This window comes from Chelonia mydas, chromosome 2, assembly GCF_015237465.2.
Source record: "Chelonia mydas isolate rCheMyd1 chromosome 2, rCheMyd1.pri.v2, whole genome shotgun sequence".
In the NCBI taxonomy this organism is placed as follows: Eukaryota; Metazoa; Chordata; order Testudines; family Cheloniidae; genus Chelonia; species Chelonia mydas.
Window position 1 is genome coordinate 116155216 of NC_057850.1, and position 16097 is coordinate 116171312.

The 16097-nt window shown below is 46.0% G+C and overlaps 1 protein-coding gene across 1 annotated transcript in view; it reads left to right on the top strand.

Annotated features, from left to right (window-relative positions):
* Window positions 1-849: 849 nt before the first annotated feature.
* PXDC1 (PX domain containing 1) overlaps window positions 850-16097 on the top strand; it is a 31961-nt gene continuing 16713 nt past the window's right edge. The window contains exon 1 of the mRNA XM_007058833.4: window positions 850-1108. Within this exon, the coding sequence (XP_007058895.1) occupies window positions 853-1108 (256 nt within the window). The 5' untranslated portion in view covers window positions 850-852. The remainder of the gene's footprint in view (window positions 1109-16097) is intronic.

The window sequence follows — 16097 nt, forward strand, 5'->3', positions numbered from 1 at the left end:
CCCCTCCCCAGCGAGCCGGGATCAGCAGCGCCGCCGAGCAGGGGGGAGCTGCCCCGGCCGGAGCGCGCAGAGCAGCCGCCCAGGCGGGGCGATCGCGTTGCAACAACCCTGCCCTCGAGTCCCTTTGCGAGAGAAGGCAGCGGGGGAGCTTCAGCCTCTGCCTGCTGCAGGGCCGCGGGAGAGACAAAACTTCTCCGCTGCCCCCGAGGAGCCAGCCGCCGGGAGCCTCGGACCAGCCATCCCCAGGGAAGCGGGCGGGAAGCATCCCGCCCCCGCTGTCCATCCCCCGCGGGATCCGGAGAGAGGAAGCCAAGGCCGGGGGAGCGGAGCCCGAGCGGAACTCGCGACCTTCCCCCGCGCTGAGTCCCGGGGCGCGGAGGAGTCGGCCGGGGGTGGGTGTCTGCCTGGAGGGGCCTCCTCGGGCTGCTGCGTGGGGAAAGGGCCCGGGCGAAGCCAGAGCTGAGTGTGCAGGGAGTGCCCGGGATCGGGCTGCAAAGGGCGCTGCCTCCTGGCCCGGCCCGAGCTGCCCCCCTTGGCCAAGCTGGGAGACAGAGGGAGCTGTTTGTGTCGTTACCCCGGCGCCCTGCAAAGTGCGAGAAAGTGGGGAAAAGTTTCTGCCCGTCGGGGTCCCCGCGCCGTGCCGCTGCCCGCCGGGCGTGTGACACGCAGCACAGCTGCAGCGGGAGGAGGGCAGGGCTGGGACCTCCCTCCAGCGCAGGAGGAGACTCAACCCGTGCTTTTTGCGGATCGCACCCCCCCCCTTGATTTGCAACCCTCCCCCCAGCCACCCGCCGGTTCCCCAGCAGCTGGAGGAGGCTGCTCCCCGCCGGGGTATGTGCGGGCAGCGGCAGGATGGCCTCGGCCGTGTTTGAGGGCACCTCTCTGGTGAACATGTACGTGAGGGGCTGCTGGGTGAACGGCATCCGGAGACTCATCATCAATCGGCGCGGGGACGAGGAGGAGTTCTTCGAGATCCGCACCGAGTGGTCGGACAGGAACGTTCTCTACTTGCACCGGAGCTACTCGGACCTGGGCCGCCTCTTCAAGAGGCTGCTGGACTCCTTCCCGGAGGATCGCCCCGAGCTGTCACAGTCCCCCCTGCTCCAAGGTTTGGGCAGCTTCTGGCTTCCTTCCTATTGCCTAAGACCCTGCTCCTGGCTCGGGGCGTATGTGGGTACACACCCTGGAGAGGGTGGGGAGAGGTAACTCAGTTGCTGGGGAGAGTCAGGCTCTGTTGTTGGCTGTGTGGGTTTGAGTGGCTTTCCCGGAGCGATTGAAGGGCGGCAGAACTGAGGTGGGGAGGAAAGGGTTAAACGCCAGCTAACGGGCTGGATTCTCCACTGTGTAAGTTACAGCCTTGACCCGTGCCTGTGAAATACCGCTTGGCTCGGTCAGACTGGTGACCCTTCAGACAAGGCAGTGGAGAGAATCTGCGCTAGAGGTTTGGCCCGGATTGCTGGGAAACCGAACTCAGTCATCATACGCACAGGTCCCAAATTCGGATGCACCCTGTGGACGTCATTGTAGAGAGAGTTCTTAGAACCCTGTCCCACCCCGCTCTGGGTCCAGGTGATCCTAATTGACATAATCTATGTTTACTGCTCTATCCACACTGATTTAACACCTCCCCACCCTTGCCCAAGACACTTTGAGGGATGCGGGGGCTTTTCGGGGGGGGGGGGGAGTGGGATGGGGGAAGCGCTGGTGTGAAAAGTGAGCAAATGTGTATTTCCCATTTGTAAGCACAGTCGATAGAGCAGACTTACAGGGCTAATAATAGAGGGAAAAGTCCAGACTTTGTGTATATTTTCCCATGAGAACATGGAAGTTTGCTGCTGCTGTCTCTCTTTAACCATCCTATGCTGAGCCCCAGTGCAGGGTGATGGAGAGTTAAATTCTGAGGGTTGATTCTCTGCTCCTTTGTACCAGTGTAGTTCTGCTGACTTCAGTGGGGTTACTTCTGATTCTGACCTGTGTGAGAAAAGACATGGTTCTTGCGGTTGGAGGTAGCATCACAGAGTTTTCCCCAAGCTAAGGTGGTAAAAAATCATTTTTTTCTAGAGTAATTCAAAGTGAAATATGTCTTGCAGGCTCTGTCAGTCAGTCAAGTCTCCTGCTTTCTTTACTCCTGCCAGGCAGGTCTCCATCTATTTGTGTTGTCATTTTGTCCTGTTAAAAATATCTGGAATATATTCTTCTCCCCCCCACTTCCCTGATTCCTGTGCTGTATCCTAGGTTCATGGGAAATCGCTTTTCTTTCTGTTTCTGAAAATGTAGAGTTGCTCATTTTAGTTCATCTTGTTTCCCCTCCTCATCCTTTCTCAGCTAACGCTGAGGGAGGAAGGAATGCTACCTGACAGTCTAGGCACTGAGTGCCCCCTGCAGTCAACTGGGGAACCTTGCTGTGTAAAATCTGAAAACCCTTGAGCTAGCTGCCAATTCTAAGGCCTACTGATTTGGGTACTCAACTTAACGTACTTTGGGCCCGATTTTCAGTGGTGCTGAGCACCTATAGGCCCTACTGACTTGAGCTGGAGCTGTGAGTACTCAGCCCTCTAAAAATCAGGCCCTAGCTGTATCAAGTGAGGCCCTCCAAATCAGTGGTCACTCTTGCAAAATATTAGGCCTTAATTACATGTTTCAGAGGCCCCATTTGTGCTTTTTCACTCGCACTGGAATACTGATGCCCCTACTTGGTCATCCCACATAGCATGAACTATAACTGATGAATAGTAAGGGAAGAGTAAACCTCCTTAGCACATCAGGAGATTTAATTCCTGTGCAAGGCCTGGGTCCTGCAGCCCTCACTTCTGTGAGCAATCTTTCCCATATGAATTGTCACCCTTATTTCAGTAGGCTTCCACAGTGAATGATATGCATGAGGAGGGGGTGGAAGAATTAAGCCCTAATACCACAGTCATTGAGAGCTTCTATCTCCCTACGTTATTTTTAATGCTGACAATTCTATGATTTGGGGGTTAAGATCTTTTAAATCTCAAGAACTGTACTTTCTTTGGCTAATGATGGAAACTACTTACAGTGAATAGGATTACCATACGTCTGTATTTTCCTGGACATATCCGGCTTTTTGGTTTTTAAATCGCCGTCCGGGAGGAATTTTTAAATATCTAAAAACGTCCGGGATTTTGCCATTATTATTTTTCCCCAAAGAAGAGTTGATCATTCAAGAAAGAGTGAATGTTGATCACTCGAGAGAGTGCCCGCTTTTCCCCCCTAGCTCCCAGCACTTGCGCCGTGAAACAGTTGTTTCGTGCAGCGGGGAGGGAGAACGCGGTGCACCCAGGGGAGGAGGCAGGGCGGGGGCGGGGATTTGGGGAAGGGGTCCAATGGGGCGGGGAGGGGGCGGAGTTGGGGCGGGGACTTTGGGGAAGGGGTTGGAATGGGGGCGGGGAAGGGGTGGAGTTGGGGTGGGCCCGGGGGGCGGGGGTGCAAGCAAATAGACCCACCCCCACCCCCCGGAATGTCCTCTTTTTTGAATGTTCAAATATGGTAACCTTAACAGTGAAACATGGGAATGTGATAAAATCAAAGTCCTGAATTGTTTCTGAGTATTTGTAGTATGTAGCTGATAATTCCAGTTATAGTGAACCCACTTCTTAAAATGAAATTCTGTGAAAAATGACTTTGCGGTAATGAAGTATCACTGCATTTCTCTGTACAGTCTGTATTTCATATTTATTCACCAGGACTTGTGCATATCTGGCCACACATACAGTCAAATCTTCTTTAACTAAATGATGCTTTGGATATAAGCAGGGGATTTTATAATGTATTTGGTACACATATGGGGGATGATCCCATTTTAGATACACTCTTTGGATGTCAGGTTTCTGCATGTAGCATTTTAAAGAAGAATCACATTTTTCCATAATTTTCAATATATTTCACCCAGTAGAAAGTCACACAGTTTCTAGGCATTAGCACTGAGTCAGATATACTGTTGATCCTAGCTTTTCCAAAAGTGTCAGGCAGAGTATTATTTGATCTTTAATCTTTATGGAAGCAGTGAAAGCATTGTGAGTCAAATTTGCATTGCATAGCAGGAACTGGAAGTACTTTTGGTTACCGTAGGTACATTTAAGTAGCATCAGAAGAATTAGATTATCCTATCATTTATATACATTTTGTCAAATTACGTTATATGAGAGTTAAGGGATATTTTCAAGAAGCAGACACCTAAAATTTGAGCTAAAATAGTTTGATCTTAAAAATGGTTATTAATTTTGTAGGCTAAAATTTTTTTCCACTTTTCAGTTGCAGAAATTTTCGAAAGAGATGGTAGACCACTCCTTTTGTGGGACTGTAATTACTTGTGGGTTCAAAACAAAGCTAACGTTCTGTGCTGGTATGTTCCTTTTTGCACAGTACCAGCAAATTTTAGTGAATCCCCCTCCCAATCCACTATTTCCAGAACTGCACAGCATTAATGATGCTTATGCAAAAATAAAGTAATGGGAAAAAAAGAGACCCATGTTGGCTACTGTTGCTCTAGGAATACTAAAAAAAGAGGTGGAGAGAATACTGGAGAAATACATATTTGAAATCTTTAAGAGGGGATTGCAAGCTGATTGTGGCTTGTTTGAGATTGGAGTTCTGCAGCTCAGGGCCTGTTTACACTTGCAGATTTGCAGCAGCAAAGGTGGAGCTGCTGCAGTGCTTAGTGAAGTTGCTACTTATATCGGCATAGGTACTCCACTTCCTCAAGAGGCGGAAGCTATATTGACAGGAAAATCCACACACCCGAGCAACATAGTTGTATTGACACAAATTTGAAGTGTAGACCAAAGCTCAGTGTTTTGCCTTCTGAAGTTTGTTACATGTAAATCTGTTTCAGTCAGAAGAAATACCATTGATCCTTGCAAAGGGCATATGTGCAAATGAACTGATCTGATATAAATGCATGCTTCTATACTGCAACAAGGGTTCCCTAGAAAGTCTTGATTATGTGTTTGGTATCACTGTACTTGCTACTGGGAGATCTCCTTTCATTGGGGGTCAGGCTATAATATTACACCAAGCCTGCTTTTCATTATGAACTTTGCAGCGTTTGGACCTGATCCTACAAAACCCCTTATTTCATGTGAGCGGACATTCATCATGCAGATAGTTCAATTGAAGTCAGTGGGTCTCTTTATAACAGTAAGAACTGTTTGCATAAGTATTTTAAGGCTTGAGCCCTGTTCTAATATCCATACTAAAGGAATTAAGTCACTACATTAAACTAAGATTACTATAAGTTTCTATAAACTTAGAGTCCTCTTGCAGGATCCTGAGCACTTCCTAGTGGTGCTCAATACCCTGAGCATCTGTATTCATATATCTTAACTTTTCCAGTGACTTTATGCCCTGAAGTAAAAATTTTGACTGAAAAAGCAAATAGAGAGTAGTATTAATTTTTATTTCTTTAGACCAGAGTTTCCATGAAAACATAAATGTTCTTGCCACTTTAATGTGAACTGAGGGTTATCAGAACCTTGCAAAGATCAGACTTTTGAGCCATGTGATACCCTTAAGCGGTGTGGTACCTGCATAGGAAGCAGGGAATTTAATCAGGTTCCTCTCATGCAGTTTCCTCTGTATTCTTCTGTTGTGTGGAAGACAGGGGGATGGTTCCCCTCCATCCACAGAAGAAAGGCAGGGTCTGGTCCAAAAGGCTCACAAGATCCACCAAGGGCACAAGACCAGGTACGTGTTCCAGTGGAATTGCATTGGCATGGTCTCCCCTGATTGCAACTATGCCAGGACAGGGACATTCTCACCATAGGGATTAGAGGGCGTGTCACATTTTATTAGCCGCCAGCTTTATTTCATTTCATATGCCCCGGCAGTTCCCAGAGAAAGTGTGTGGGGGGAGGGAGGGGAATGCTGCTATGGAGCTAGCTCTCGCCCGCAGACACTGCCCCCCTCTCCCAGCTACCATTGGTGCGCGGAGCCCCGTGTCCCACCCCACCTAGGAGCCGAACCTGCTGGTGGCCGCTTCTGGGGTGCAGAGGTGTCAGAACAGGTAGAGACTAGCCTGCCTTAGCCAGGCAGCACCGCTGATGGGACTTTTAATGCCCCAGTCGGCAGTGCAGACCAGAACCACCGCGACCCAGTGCCTCACATGCCGCGACGCAGTACTGGGTTGTGATACGCAGTTTGAAAGCCACTGCTCTAGGCACATGCACAAACAACACAATATAAAAGTACAGACTGGCTCAATAAGTGCAATCATAACATTCACAGACATACACAGTACTTTACAATTCTAGTCATTACCACTCTGCTTACATCTATGCAAAATTATCTCCTCTGTAAAAATTGGTGAGGAAGACTGTGAAAAGGGTCGAGGCACTGACATAAAAATGACCAATTCACTCTAAAGAGATCCAGAAATAATTGTAGTAGATCAAATTAATAAAGTAAAATAGAGAAAATGGGGTACAAATCTGGTATAGAATGAACGAGAAGTGGCTACTGCCTGCAAACTAATATTGAGTAATTCTGTAGTAAGACTTTTCTTCAAGCACAATCCTTCACCCATTAAGTCAAAGGCAAACGTCCCACTGAATTCAGCGAGTGCAGGAACCAGCCCCTAGTGCTTCTTGATCAATCTAAAATTTTTCTCATAAACACAATGCCACTGAAGCCAGTGATGAAATTTAGCCTTTTGAGTGTTTATGTGTTTTCTGGGAATCCTAATGGAGTGAAACTATAACACTTTTATATACTCTAGTGCTGTTTTCATAGGGCCAAATTCTGCTTCCAGAAACTCTGCCCTCACAGACTTCAGTGGGGAGGGCAGAATTTGATCCTGATATTTATAAACTCTTAACATGTGCTAATAGCTTTATGAATGTTCATGTTCCCAGTGTAGAGACACATGGACGGTAAGCATGAAGGTTCAAATGCACTGCCAGAATGGCCATTCACATTACGACTGTGTACATGTGCATACACACAGACACATACCCCTTCACTTTCTCTGTCCAGCACTCATTCCTTTCCTCCCTGTAATCAGCACCCCTTACGTCCTATAAGTATTGTTTGTTCTAATAGCACAAATTGAAAAACTCACATTTGTAATGATTTGTTTCCAGTTCAAATGTAGTGCCTGAACCTACACACACACTCTGAGTACACACAGTCTCTTCTGTCTCATAGGGCTGTTCGCTGTGTTTCTCTTTTCAGATTGCTTCTCTTCCAGCTGCTTCCTCCCCCACCCCTGCCCTATCTAGTCTGATTTTTCTCTTCCTTTCTTCGTCAGTCTTTCCCAGGCTGTTTATCCCCCTCATGTCTCACTTTGCTTGGCCTACTTTCTGTTTCCTGTCTTCCTCCTCACATGTTTCTCTGTCCTTCATGAGAATGTTGGTGTCCCTGATAATTAATTAGCTGTGGCATATCAGAGCTCTCCCATCGTCCTCCACATTATCTCCTGACACAGAACTTCTGTTTCATGCTGGATCATCTCTGCCTTCCTTCCCTGTTACATCAGGCCAGAAGCAGGAGTGAATGGAAAAGAGATGCTCAGCTGCTTCTGTGTCACATCTGCAGTGCACCAGGAAGGACTGAGGGCTGCATGATCTGGATTACACACACTAGCAGACTGTCACATTTTGCTTCACTTTCTGAACACAATAGGTTACGGGTAATGTGTGCTCTCTTATACACTGTTTACAAGACCATCTGGGAGTTTAATGTATGTGTGAAGGGAGCTCTGCAGAGGCAATTTAGCATTTTCCAAAGACAGCAGCTGTTACAGTACTGTGACAATACGGATAAATACACTGCATCTATTGTGCCCCATTTCACTGTTGACAATGTCAATAGTTCATTAACAGAGTTTGTTCAGAACTTCAGTCTGGTGGACAAAAGGGAACAGATTTTCATTTTCAGGCTTCTAGCAATGTAGTCCAACTGAAATTCAGTTTTTTTATTTGCCTTAATGGCCTTTAGATTCAGCTCTTCCAGGATGGCATTGGTTGCATACTATTGCTAAGGACCTTCAGTGAAAGGACACATTTTTTCATTTTCTTCTCAGTCTCCTTTACATCCGATGAAGTGAGCTGTAGCTCTCAAAAGCTTATGCTCAAATAAATTGGTTAGTCTCTAAGGTGCCACAAGTCCTCCTTTTCTTTTTGCAGATACAGATTAACACTGCTGCTACTCTGAAACAAGTTTTACTTGGTTATACGTAAATCCATTGAAACCGGCTGATGTTCACCAAATCATTCAACAGCATGGTCCAGTGATGGCAAAAATTAATGGTTCGTCTGTAATGTTATAAGATTAATAAAACTTGCTACTTTCATAATAAAGCCATCCAAAAATCTGGAGTACATGATGAATTAATGAAATTTGTCAGTTTGGGGGTTTTTTGGTCCATGTTCCATGCTGAGTTTCTGAGTTTGTATGAATTCAGTGCTAAAAGTGATAGCAGAGACTTCCATTTTAATGCCATTTTCCTTCCTTCCTTTAATGCCGTGTTCCTTTCATTTCCTCTTCCTTCGGTCAGTTTTCCCCACTTCATTTTGTCTTTTGTGTTCTGTCTTATACCAAGTATCTTATCTGACACCCTGTCTGCAAGATCACTGGGGCTGGGACTATTCTCTTTGCTTGTGACAGTGAAGTCCTGAGCACCTAGACTGATGTTTGTAGGCACTATCATAATAATGATAATGTTGGTATGAATGTATGTAAAAAGCCAGTGAGTTGAGAGACCAGACTTCTCTGCCTTTAACCTCCTTGGGCTGTACATGTGTGCATAAACAGTTATGTTAAATATAGAATGAAACAAAAAAAAACTTTTTTACTCTTTAATTCCTGTTTTGGGGAATTTGTCAGGCTGTTGTTTGAAAGGAATACTGTTAGGTGCTGTAACTTATCTCTGCATAGTCTGAGCTATAGGTCTTAAAATAAGAAACCTGTTGTATCAGGATTCAATTTGTGCACGAAGGCCCAGATTTTTACAGGTATTTATCTGCCTAAAGATGAAAATTTTGAAAATCTCACTAAGGACCTAACTGTCACTGCATAATGCTAAATACCTTTACAAATCTGGCCCTAATGCCCCCAGACAAGAGCTCTGTTCAGAATGTAACCAATTTAAAACAATGGTTTTTTTCATACTGCCAACATCCAGCTCCCAGCACAGCTTGCCAGCTCCTCCCCAATAAACATGCCCAGAATGAGCAGTGTTGGTGACATCACATGAAAATGAAATCCTTGGAGCGCAGAGGTGACCTCTAAAACCTGGATTATTCTCTCCAGAATTAATGCATGGACTGAACCCTCCGTGTGTGGATTTCCCCATCCCCCTGAGAATAATGGGGAAGAGTGCCGCCTTTGTGACACCATCCCCAGCCCCATGCAAGGATAGCGTGGCAGAATTGAAGACTAGGTGTCACAGGGGAGGTGCTGCTCTCATAAGAACATAGGACAACATTTCTCAAATGCAGCCAGTTTCGTAAATGCAGCCATCATGGCTGCATGCGGCCACCAGGGTCTTTTTGTGCAGCGACAACAGCCTCCTGGGTGGTGACGGGGAAGAGGGGACGCATCGGCCGCTCCCCCTCCCTCCTTGTTGCTCCTGGATGCGCCACCCTGCACCGCCTCTGGAGAGAGGTGGGGTACAATGCTGCAGGAGCAAGGGAGTCCTTGACCACCATCGCCTCTGGCCCCTGCTGCCTCCCCCTTTGGCCTCCCCATCCAGGGCTTAATGGGTCCTGGGTCTTGCTGAGAAAAATGATATTAACAAACATGCAAATATCACTTTTCACAGCAGACTTACTAGCTATCTGTGAAAAGTGATACTTGTATGTTTATTAATATCACTTATCACTTTTCATAGCCTCCCAGGTAGCTACTAAGCGTGCTGTGATATTAACAAATATACAAGTATTCACAGCAGGCCCCAGGACCCTCTATGCCCTGGATGGGAAGGGGGAGCGAAAGGGGAGACCACATTATTTTATATAATTATGTGTATATAATGTCTTCTGCAGTTTCCACAGTATGCATCCGATGAAGTGAGCTGTAGCTCACGAAAGCTTATGCTCAAATAAATTGGTTAGTCTCTAAGGTGCCACAAGTACTCCTTTTCTTTTTGCGAATACAGACTAACACGGCTGTTACTCTGAAACCACATTATTTTTGTTACTGAGTCTGCCAAAAAAAACCCTACAAATATATATTACAATGATTTGGATGTGAATCTGTGCATATTTAATTGTTTTTCCTAAAGTTAATTAAGTATTTTAGGGGGAAAGTGTAAGTGTGGCCACAGTGAGAGGTGGTGGCCGCATTGTGAGGCCACCAAAAATTTGTTGCGAGAACCCCTGATAGGATTTCCCACGCTGAATCAGACCAGCTGTCCATTTAGTCCAGGATCCGGTCTGCAACAGTGGCCAGAACCAGCTGCTTCAGTGGATGGTGTAAAAAATCTGCAGTAGGCCAGTGTGGGGTAATCTGTCCTCCACATAGGTTTCATCCTGATCTCTAAAATTAGAGATTATTTTAAACCCTGAAGCATGAAGTTTAATATCCCTTCCAGCATTTTTATTATCTTTAATTATGACAACCCTGGCTATTTTTGGTTATCCATATAAATTCCCAATCTGCCCCACCTGCCTTTTTTTTAAATCTTGATATGTTCTTGTCCTCAATTATTTCCTATGACAATCAGTTTCACAGCTTAATTGCTTCTTGTGTGAAAATGTATTGCCTTTTATCCATTTTGAATTTCCTACCTTTTAATGTCTTTGAATGTCCCTTTGTTCTTGTATCATCCCTGCAGATCCTGTATAATTCTGTGCAGAAATGGGGAAGAGGGGTGGAAATAACAGCTGTAGACTGTCTTATCTTTCTCTGAGGCTGCTAATGCATGCCCTGCAGGTGGGGAGGAGCGCTCGAGTCTCTTGCTGGGCCATGCTTTCTGAGGTTAGGGGGAAGAGTAGAGTAGCAGCCAGCAGTCATCTCTGCAAGACAGCTCCTGTGTCTATGCAAAAGACTTTCTGTAGAGATTTGTAAGATCTAATTGCCCTTTATGCAATTGGGAGGGGGCTCTACCTCTAAAATTTGTGGTTCCTCAATCCCTTTCCATAAAGGAAAACTTTGCCAGGTGTACTTCATAGGATTGTCCACCTCTTCGTTTACCTTGCTCCCTCCTGTGGGTTTTCCCATGGGAGATGGCAGTCTGGGTCGAGGAGAGGAAGGTACAATCTGATTTATTTTTTCATATACGCTGTGGGGTATAATACAGTAACTCCCCACTTAACGTCCTCTTGCTTAATGTTGTTTCGATCTTATGTCCCTGTTCAATTACAGAACATGCTCCATTTAAAGTTGTGCAATACTTCGCTATAACGTCATTTGGCTGTCTGCTTTGTCCACAGCTGGCAGCTGCCCTATCAGCTCCCTTACGCCCCCACCCACAGCACCTCCCGCCTGCTGGCAGACCCCGCAGATCAGCGCCTTCCCCCTCCTCCCCCCGCCTCCTGCCTGCAGCAATCAGCTGGCTTGCGGTGTTCAGGAGAGAGAGGGGAGGAGCGAGGACTCAGCGCGCAGGCTTCCCTTCCCTCCGCTGCCTCCCGAACTCCGCAAACCAGCTGATTGCTGCAGGCAGGAGGGAGGGGGGAGGCTGCATGCTAAATCCTCGCTCCTCTCCCCACCCTCCTGTCCCCTGAACGTCACAAGCCAGCTGATTGCTGCGGGCAGGAGCGGGGGGGGGGGGAGCGAGGACACGGCGTGCCCCCCTCCCTCCGCTGCCTCCTGCCTGCGGCAATCAGCTGGTTTGCGGTGTTCAGGAGGCAGGGGAGGGAGGGGGAGCCTGCGCACCGTGTCCTCGCTCCTCCCTCCTGAACGCCACAAGCCAGCTGATTGCTGTGGGCAGGAGGCAGGGGAGGGAGGGGGAAGGAGTGAGGACGTGGCGTGCGGAGTAAAGGGGGAGGGGGGAAGAAGAGGTGGGTTGAGGGTGGGTGCTTGGGGGAAGGGGTGGAGTGAGCGGGCCGAGGGTTGAGCCCCCCGTCCCTGGTGCTTGCAGACTAGGGGAAGCTGCCACTGCTGCTGCGCAACGTGCTTCTCCTAGCCTACAGTACCTTCAGCCTCCTTGCCTGCCTCATGGTCTCCAGTGCCAGTGGGCTGTGCCTGCGTGGGGTAAGGCGGGGGCACCTCCCAACTATAGTACTGTACTGTATGGCAAAAAAAAAATGTCCCTGGAACCTAACCCCCCTATTTACATTCATTCCTATGGGGAAATTGGATTCACTTAACATCGTTTCGCTTAAAGTCGCATTTTTCAGGAACATAACTACAGCGTTAAGTGGGGAGTTACTGTATGTAATAGTAATCACAGTACAACATCTCACACACTTTGCAGAAAGCGTACACTTGCTTTGACCTCCGTGCTCCAGTAAGGTTCCATGGTTAGTGAGTTAAACTTAAGAGCGGAAGGGGAGGATCTCTATGCCAGTCCCTTCGCCCCTTACCCATGTGTTAGTCCCATTAGAGTCAATAGGGGTAATCTTGCGAGTAAGATAAACAGGATTTGGGATCTGTCTGAGACAATGCCAACTTAAACATAGCTACATTTTTGGAAAAGCAAAGACGTATTCATGGCATTATCGAGGGATGGTGTGTGAAACTTATAGCTCTTATGTATGTATATAGCTATTTTGCCTTGGAAGTCAGTCGATCTTTATATAAGTGACTCATTATGTACATTTCTCATCAACATTGTGTGTGATATAGTGAGCTATGCACCATTGAGTGAAATTCTTCCCCCAACCCCCTATCAGTTAAAAAACATGCAAATGAATCAAATAAGTGCTTTGCTACGTATGTGTGTTACATAAAAGTTCAGCAGTGTGCAAGATTAGGTGTATGGACATTAAAACATAATTATTCACCTTTCAGTAACATTTGTATATAACTGAAGGTTTTGTGGTAGGGGAGAAGAAGCCCATGGAAACCCATGGAAATCCAGTTTAGCTTAAGAACGATAAAGATGGGTGTTTACAGCGTTTAAATCACTTGAATTGATAGTTATTTGTCCAAGCATAGTACATATAATAAGACAGCACAGTAAAGTTTCCAGGGAGGATCCAGCACATGCTTTCAATTAGAAGTCAGACTGCAGCAGAAGAAAAGGAGTGTGAGCAACATTTCTCCGTGACCTCACTGGGATATTTCCCAGCTCTCAGCTAACCTACGTATGCATGACTGAACAAGTGAAAAATAGTACAGTTGGGTTCCAAGCTACAAGGCATATTCTTCTGATTTATTTTCCTTTATTTAAGGACTTCAGTCTGAACAAGGTTTCCAAGTCTGTGTTAGCAATGTAAATGGAGGACTTGGGTGAAATCCTGCAACCCTCTCGGCCAAAAGTTACTCCGACTGAAGTTGGCGAAATTGGTCATATGAATAAGGAGTCTTTGCCTGGGTAAGGGTTGTAGAATTTGCCCTTTTATCCTGCAGCCCTCATTCTTCTAAGTTCTCCCACTGACATTAATCCAGGTGCTTGTGTGAGTAAGGGTTGCAGGATTCAGACAAGAGCCTGTTACCAAGCCCCGAAAGGGTTTGATTCTGCAAGGTGCTGAGTCCCGCAGCTCCTGCTGACTTCATTGGGTGGGCTGATCCTGCAACCTCTTATGCATGTGAGCAGTCCCATAAATTGCAGGATCGTGGCCTACAGTTACTGAAAGTACTATGGCATGTCTTGTACCTGTTAATTTTTAAAATTATATAATGTGTGCAAATATTACAAATGAAATTATGCTGGCTTCAGTTTACATGTAAAACCAATTGGGTATTTTCCACATATTTAGAATCTAGATGCATAAAGCAGAGAGGCCTGTACCGAGCTGAATTCATAGTGACTAATCGTATAAGATCAGCAGCTTCAGGCTGCATGTTTGTAGTCAGTGAGAACGTTCATAGCGATTTATTCATGCATATATAGTTCTTATTCATGCATGTAGGCAAAGCCTGTCCTGGAGCTCTCTCTGTGGCAGTGCAGATTTGCATGATCCTAAAATCAGACTCGTGTGCTAATCATGCAGTCTGACCACAAATTGACACTTGTCAGTCACTGAGAGGAAGCATTATTTTCAAAGGTAATAAGTGACATGGATGGCTCTTGCAGGCTTTCGGTAGAAAAGCAAAAGGGTCGGAGTTTTTGCTCCCTCTCATCACTCGTAATCTCCTTCCTCCCCACTCTGCTTCTTTTCTTCTGTTACGTTGTTTAAGGTTTTAATAAAAATGTTTTTATTGTGCTAAAAGCTGTAAAGCTTCTGTTCCAGTTTTCTAGTAGGTTTTTGTTTTTTGTATTTGGTCTGTAGCTGATTCTTTTCCAAGATCTAGAGGTTAGAAACATGTACTGGAGGTGAAATCTCTTGCTTATGATGAAAAATCTTGGTGGACGCATGGAGCTATAGAACCCCCTATTGGGTGGCCTGTGAAGTGCTAGAGACTAAAAATCTCATCTGCCATTTCTGATGAAAGAATAGGCCATTGTAGACAGAGAGAGCTCTTACCTGGACAAATATGCTTCTCTAAGTACTGATTCCTGCCAGCCATCTCTTTTGGAAGATTAGGAGGTGTGTCAGTGTCTTGAATTTGCAACACTGGAGCCCAATCCTGCAAACCTTTATTTACACAAATAGTCTGTTCTCGTGCAAGTAGTTCCATTGTGTTCAAGGATTTGCATAACGTTTTTATATAATGCTGTATGTCTGTCAGGAAAAAAAGATGAATGCCTATGTTAGAAATATTATTGGAGAGAAGCAGATCCTGCTACTGGAAATCAACAGATGCAAACTTATGTACTTGGTCACGTTAGGCATAGAGATGGAAATAACCTGAGAAAGTTATTATGGAACAAATGGTGGTGGGTCATTACATTGGGGGGTGACCAGTAAGGCAATGATGGATGGATGGTATATGGCAGATCACTGAAAGGTCAGCTGCTCAGCCCTTGAAATTAGCGATGGATCATGAAGGCTTTAGAAAATCCTGCTATGATGTCACTAATACATGGATTTACTTACTTACCTACTTATTCATAGTAAAAGCCAGGCAAACACTGCAGTGCCACTTTGCATATAGAATCTTTGGCCCCATGTCAAAGCACAGGTGGGGCTGGCCTGGAATAAACAGCTGGCAAAGGGGGCTACCAAGCAACTAGAAAGACGTAGAAAATGAGGCTATATCTATATGTTGGTCCAACTTCTCAATAACCTTATTCACCTACATTGTGACAAGATGGAGTCTCTGTAGGTGCCTATTAGTTACAAAATTCAGAGCTAGGTCAAGATTCTGAGCACCCCAGTATTAAGGCTGTTGGTTTTGCTGTGTCTACTTAATTTAGGCCCAATCCAACTCCCTTTAAAGTCCATAGAAATACTCACATTGATTTCAGTGGGAGTTGACTGGGGCTCTGGGTAAGGAACCTCTTCCTTCCTTGAGCATGGAGGAAATAGGAGAAATGACAGTGTGCCTAATGGATTTGTATAGAATATAGCAGAATGTGACAACACATCCAACATCCTGTTGCTCCATCCTTGGTAATCCTCTGATCTGCCGTGGATGATGTAAATTTGGGGCCCGTTGCCAGTAGTAGTGCTGTTGAGATAGTCTGTAACTTTTTTTTTTTTTAACTAACGCCGTACTTTAAGGACCATTGCCAGCCTAAAGTCACACTTCTGCACAGAAGTTATGTATGTGCCAGTGCTACGAGCAACACCTAAAATAAGGCTATGTACACACTACTACTTACGTCGGTATAACTTATGTCGCTCAGGGGTGTGAATAAGCCACCCCCCATGCGATGTAAGTTACACTGATCTAAGTGCCAGTTTGGACAGTGCTGTGTAGGCGGGAGAGCTTCTCCTGCCAACGTAGCGGCTGCCGCTTGCAGGGGCTAGAGTAATTGGAGAGCTCTCTCCTGTCAGATTAGAGTGTCCACACTAGCAGTGCTGCAGCGGCACAGCTGCACCGCTGTAAGCTCTGTAGTGTAGCCACTGCCTAAGATAACAATGCCAGACAGAGATTGGAAGGAAAATGGAGGGGAAATTTTTCTATATTTTTGTCTCCAGTTTGTT